Raw genomic sequence first — 6,198 nt, 5'->3', positions numbered from 1 at the left:
GGTCTCTGTTTTCTCTCTTAATTTGGGTCATTACTTAGAAAGCAAGCGTGAGATCATTTCATCAGCGTGCTCGGCGGCGGAGATAGCTATTCAGGAAATGGGCTAACTGCGCGATAATCAGGGCCCGGGAGGCGGCGGCAGTGGCGGCGGCAAGCGCAGGGAGACCCGGCGCGCCCTCCCGCGGTAGGGCGTACGGCACCGGGCGGCCAGCCCCCGGGACCCGGAGCGCAGGCGGGGTTGGGGATCCTTAGCCGCCGGGGAAGACTGCGAGTGCTGCTTGTCCTCCTTTGGTTTGCTTTGGACCACAGGATGCGCATGGAAGCGCCCCAGCAGGGCAGTGCCTGCTGAGTCGGGCGGGCGCGCCGCTGGCCTCGCGAATGCACCTCAAAACCCAACCACGTTTAACGCCCCCCTCTTTCCCCTCTAATTTTCTTACCCAATAAGGCAACACCCAGAATGCCAAGCGTCCAAGCAGTCACCAAAGAAAACCTTGGCACCTCCTGGAGGCCGATTAAGCCTTTAGCTCCTGGGTGTCTGCGCACGCCAGCGCCGCTGGAGCACCCGTTTGGCCTCACCCCGGCCCAGCGGCACCCACGGAAGTCGCATTTGGGGAGGGAAATGTTAGAAATGCCTATTTCCCTCTCGGTGTGGGGGTGGCCGAACTGACCACGCGGCGAGGGGAAAGGGGGGAAAGAACACGCGCACCAATGATTCTGTTTATTGGGTCATAGATATGTAATATATTCCGTGTTCGCTTGTACAGGAGGATCTACATAGCTGTATAAAGATGGCTGGGGCGCCGCTCTCTTGCGGGGTGCTCACGGTGACAGGCTGCCCAAGGAGAAGCCCAGGCCTGGAATTAAATACGTTTCGGCGCACTGGATTTAAATAAGTTTCCTGAATACACAAAGGTGGGAGCCACGCGAATGCTGCCGGTCCTCGAGGAAACGTATAGCTTTCCAAAAATATGCTGGTTTCGATAAATAGATTTTAGCCTCTCTGCTATAGTTTTTTTTTTCTTTTAATTTTAGAAATAAGTTTATACGTGTGATCTGTTTGGGGGTAGGATGGGGCGAGAAGGGAGGGCCAGGCGGTGGCTTTCAGCTCTGCACTGTCCTGGTTAGGTCCTTTGCGGAGGGGGCGGCGGGGCCCACGCTGTCGTGGAGTTTGCGCACGTGTTTCTTTAAGTCAAAGTTTCTGCAAAACCCTTTGCCGCAAGTGGCGCACGTGAAAGGCTTCTTGTCGTTGTGGGTGTGCATGTGGAAGGTCAGGTTGTAGACCTGGTGGAAAGCCTTGTTGCAGATAGTGCATTTGTACTGCTTCTCGCCGCTGTGGGTCAGCTTGTGGTTCTTGTAGTTCCCTACAGGAGGCCAAAACACAAACAACACAAAAGTAGGGGTAGGCAGTGGAATGAGGGGGCCTGAGCACCCCGGGGGTGGCTCAGGTGCCCGCGCAAAGAAGGCGACGCTTGGTTAGGCGGGCGCGACCTCTTCGAGTGAAGAAGTTGTCAAACTTCGTATGCGTCAAGCCCGCTGAGCTCCCGACTGGACAGAGCTCGGAGTCTCGCCGAGCTGCCCCGCGCCCCTGCCCCGCCCGGGATGGAGCCCCAAGGAAGCGTCCCCTCCTGCCGAGCTCCGCCGGCCGGGAAACTTTAGTGCAGCCCAGAGACGCACAGGGTCTTTGGCGGGGTAAATGCCTCGCTCCAAGAAATTCGCACAAAGCCGGGCTTCGTTCCTCTTGTCTTTTCCCCTCCTCAGTTAAAAAGTTACTTCCCCCCACCCCGAACACCCCCACGACCACCTGGAGATCTAAAAGTCCCCAGAAAAAAATCCGAGCGGGGCGCTGGATGTAGGGGGCACTGAGGCCCGGACCAGTGTCCCCGGAGCCTTAAAGTTCTTCCCGGAAGGTGCATTTGGGTCCATTTCTTTTTTTCATTTGAAAGGGGTGCCTCGGCTACAAAGGGATTTTTTTTTTCTTTCGTAAGGCAAAATTCACTCCTTTTCCTATGTCCTTTCCTTCTGCATCCTTCCTTCCCTTCTACCTTCCAAATTCGGAGTCTCCCAGTGCACCCCACCAGCATCCAGCGAGCTCTACAAACCCTGCGAGGAGAGCTTCCCCTTAAACCCGACACAACCCGATTGCAAAGAATTGCGGCGCCCGAGCCCGCAGCGTGCGCGCCGCCTTTCCCCAGAGCCCTCCTTCGCGGTCCCTTCCAGCCACGACCCGCCGAGTCCCCAGGTGAGGGGAGGGCCTCGCCCGGCATGTTACCTTTTTGGTGAAAGCCTTTGCCGCAAAATTCGCAGACGAAGGGCTTGTAGCCTGCGTGGATGCGGATATGCGTGTTGAGCGTGGAGCTCCGATTGAAGGCTTTGCCGCACTGGTTGCATTTATGTGGTTTTTCCTGCAGAGAGGGGCGCACACACACTAAGGCCAAGACCCTGGAGGGAAGAGGCTATCTAGAGGACACCTCGAGGGGACACGCGCCCCCCCCCCGGAAGTGGGAAATCCTTGGCCTTCAGACCCTAAGTGCTTCGCGCCGGCTCCGGGAGTAAGGGTGTAGTTTGAGGGCAGGAGGTAGGGAGAGAAGGAGGTTCGTGCGTGCGCGGGTCAGGCCGACCCAGGGCCACGTACCTGGGTGTGGATGATTTTGTGTCTGCAGAGCGTGCTGGCCTGTCGGAAGCCTTTCCCGCAGACTTTGCACACAAATGGTCGGGCTCCGGTGTGGACAGGCATGTGGCGGGTGAGGTTATAGTGAGCGTTAAAAACCTACGGGGGGGACACGAGGGGAGCCTTGTCGTGCATCTCTTGGGTGACCTAGAGCCAGCCCTGGGAATCCAGAGCCCGTGTCCCGCCACTGATGTACCTCTCTAGAGACCAGAGCCCCTCTTGGCTTGTAAAATGCTTCCCAAACCCACAGCTTAACCCCAATGCTATGTGGCCACCGTCAAGAGCATCCCATTTTATAGGATAGGAGACTGAGGCCCAAGGAAACCCCCCCTCCCCACCTTGCTAGCACACAGCTTCGTGGGGCAGCTCCTCTGTTGGAGAAAGGGGGCGTTCCGGGCTGTTTCCAGGGAAGCAGCAGCTGCCGGTCGCCCCTCCCTGTCCCTACTGGTCCCTGGGACTCTCACCTTGCCGCACACCTCGCAGGTGAAGTTTTTAGGCTTGCCGTCCGCCGCGCCCCCGGGCAGCTTGCTGTGGCCCTTGACGCCGCCGCGCTCGGCGGTCAAGGCCGAGTTCTCCTTCAGCACCTGCTCCAATGGCGCGGGCAAGCGCTCCTTATGGGGGTAGGGAGCTGGATGGGGGAACTTGTCCGCGGCCAGGCCGGCCAGCTTGGCATTCTCCAGCAGGAAGAGCTTGGGGTGAGCCGCCAGGGCGGCCGGGGCCTGCGCGTTGAGGAGGCCGGAGGGGAAGAGGTGGCCGCCGAGAAGCTCGGAAGGCGGGTAAGCGGTCGAGTCCAGGTAGTTGAAGTAGTAGAGAGAGCCGCTGGCCGGCAGCCCCACCGCCTGGTTGATGACCTGCGGCTTGATGACCCTGCCCGCGGGCAGCGCAGACGGCGCCAGGCCCAGCTCGGCCTTACAGCACACGCCACAGTTGGTTTTGCACAAGCCGCTGGCGCCGCACACCGGGGCCCCCCCGCCGCCGCCGCCTCCTCCTCCTCCTCCACTGCCACCGCCGCCGCCCGCCCGGAGGCTGCTTTTCCAGAGCTCCGAGTAACTGAGCAGTGTCTTGGACGGCACCTCGTAGCCGAGGGGCTGCAGGGGGATCATACAGGGCAACGGCGAGCAGAGGTTGAGCAGTTTCTTGCTCTGGCTGCCGTCGGCCTCTAGCGCCCCAGGCCGGGGCTCAAAGGGCGCGCGGGGCTCCGACGTCTTGGCCATGATGCGCTCGATGGAGAAGGCCAGCGTCTTGGAAGTGGCCGGCGACGCTCCGGCGCGCGGACAGGCCGGGGGCACCATGGTCTCCAGGGAAGCGGAGCTTGCCATGGCGCGCGGAGCCGAGCCGAGCCAGGCTGGGCCGGGGCGCAGCCTCTCTCCTCTAAGTCTGCATTCCGGAAAAGGCAGGGGGGGAAGCCGCAATTTAATAAGCACCTAGTTGGGCCCGGGTCACCCATTTGCATTCAAATGAACAGAGGCAGAACAAAGTGCACCCAAGGGTACCAAATTACCGCCCATTAACCCGGCGCGCAAAGGAACCCACCAGCTCCTGCCCTGGGACTTTGAAAGAGGGAAGAAGTGGGAGGGTTTACAAAGGAAAAGGAGAAGCGGGGGTGGGGGGGAGAAGAAGAAAAGAGCCTCAAATTAACCCCCCCTCCCCTTGAGCCCTTCCCTGGACCCGGGCCTCCGCCGCGCGTGCTGCGAGCTGGACAGTGAAGGGGCAAAGTTACGGAGGCCCGGGAGAGCCACCTCGCCTTTACCTCTTGTCCCCACCGCCAAGGAGAAGCGTTCCGAGCCATGCAGCGTGCCTCTTCTGTCACATTTTGATAGCAAACATCTTCCCCTCCGCGTGAGATCACTGTCTTTTACATTCAGCTGACATCACATGAAGTCACTTGAAGTGGAATGACTTGGGCGGCGGCGCGGCTCCCGTAGCGGCCCCTGTGTTCCCCCGCGCCTGCCGGCCGCCGCCGCCACCGCCCCTCAAACTTTAAAAGGAGGCAACTGGCGCCCGCGCTCCCCTCGGGAAAGTGCGAGCGGTTTGCGAATCGGGAAGGAGGGAAGAGACGGGAGGGGGAGGGGGAGGAATCGTGATGGTTTTGCCGGTGGAAGGAAAGGGGGGGGGTGCGGAGAGCCCGAACCCAAACCCAGGCAGAGTTCCGTGCGTGATTCACAACTTTGGGGGCCTGCAGGTTTGGGGGACGCGGGGAGGGCGGGGGGGTCCCGAGCACGCCGCCCCGAGGAGCCCCTGGGTGTCCGTCCAGTCGCCGAAGTATCCCTTAGCCCTGCGCAGCCGAGCTGGGCATCGTGCTAAACTGCCATTTACCCACGGAGCCGGCGCCAGCCCCGAACACGCGCAAATGATAATTACCTCATTAGGATGTGGCGCAAGGACGCGGGCGTCGCGTTTGGAGGGGTGGGGGGAACTTGTTAATGGGGAAATATTAATTTATGCAAAAGCAACGAGCTCGCCTTGGCTGGCGTCGGAGGTCGGGAGAGCGCTCCCGCCGCCTAAGGACGACCCCGAAGCGAGCGCCCCGGAGAGCCAGGCCGCGCGCCGGGATGCCGGGGAGGGGGGGTTGTTGGGGGGGGGCGGCTCCGCAACGGGCGGGTGCGCCTCCAGCTCTCGGGCCGGCTCCCCGCCTGAGGCTGGGGGGAGCCTGCACGGCTCGCTGGAGGGCTGTTCGAGATCCTAATCGATCAGAACTGCTGGTTTATGATCGGGTTGCTGGGGCAAAGCCGTGCTGTGTTGCCGGCGGACGGCTGCGTGCAGGGAGGATCGAGGGCAGTCTCCCCGCCGATGGGTACTTACTGTTTGTATAATTGAGAAGGTCCAATCTCCACCTGTTTAAGGAGCAGATTGAAACAGCAGAACCTCCCCTGGATCCTATTAAAACGTTTTTCCTCCTAAGGCCATTCAGTCGAACCAATTTTCCGAAGTGATTCATGGAGCTGAATTCTGCCAAGGCAGCTCTTTCACTTTTAGCCACTAAAGCACTGCGTGGAACCGGGTTTTGTGTTTTTCTAAAATAAAGAGAAGGATTATCAGAGGGGAGAGGGAGGGGGCCTGAAGGGGGGCGGGCAGAGACTTAGTGTGGCCAGAGGTACAAGCAGTGGAAAGAAAAGGCCCTTTGCTAGACAGGCCCCAAGTAAGTTCGGAGGAATTCGGCGTTTTGTGCCTGGCTCACAAAAGCGGCGCAATCGGCGCTTGGTTTGGAGGGGCTGAATTCATCTGTTTGCAGACCATTCCACCTGCGTATCACAACAAACTGCTCAAAGACGTTCCCGCACTTTCAACAGGCCGGGTGCTCTTGGCAACAACAAAAGTGGTCCAGGCTGAGAGTTCTTAGGGTGGAGGTGGGGGTGGGGGGGGAGCGGAAGGCTAGCGAAAGGGGGAGCAAGAGAATTAAGTTGAGGAAGAGGGGGGAGCTGGGGGTTTTGAAAACTTTTGGCTGGTTTTGTGCACAGGACAATTATATCTTGCCAGCCGGCTTTTTGCAAGGCCATGAGCTTTGTAGCTGCAACCACAGTTTAAGAGGAT

General features: G+C 59.8%; 1 protein-coding gene across 2 annotated transcripts; it reads right to left on the bottom strand.

Moving 5' to 3' along the window:
* Nucleotides 1–687: 687 nt before the first annotated feature.
* FEZF2 (FEZ family zinc finger 2) lies at nt 688–5,672 on the bottom strand. Of its 2 annotated transcripts, XM_008260871.4 has the most exons (6): nt 5,470–5,672; nt 4,418–4,532; nt 3,132–4,044; nt 2,632–2,766; nt 2,269–2,401; nt 688–1,360 (listed from the first exon to the last, which is right to left on the bottom strand). In XM_008260871.4, exons 3-6 carry the CDS (start codon nt 3,984–3,986, stop codon nt 1,101–1,103), a joined length of 1,383 nt encoding a protein of 460 aa, XP_008259093.1. In that variant the 5' UTR covers nt 3,987–4,044; nt 4,418–4,532; nt 5,470–5,672; the 3' UTR covers nt 688–1,100. The 2 variants fall into 2 exon arrangements, with proteins under 2 accessions (XP_008259093.1, XP_069906076.1); XM_070049975.1 differs by lacking the exon at nt 5,470–5,672 and having other exon boundaries at nt 4,418–5,391.
* Between the last annotated feature and the right edge of the window lie 526 nt (nt 5,673–6,198).

Source organism: Oryctolagus cuniculus, chromosome 10 (assembly GCF_964237555.1).
Source record: "Oryctolagus cuniculus chromosome 10, mOryCun1.1, whole genome shotgun sequence".
In the NCBI taxonomy this organism is placed as follows: Eukaryota; Metazoa; Chordata; class Mammalia; order Lagomorpha; family Leporidae; genus Oryctolagus; species Oryctolagus cuniculus.
The sequence above is the reverse complement of the archived record's forward strand: the minus strand, read 5'-3'. Positions and strand labels throughout refer to the sequence as shown.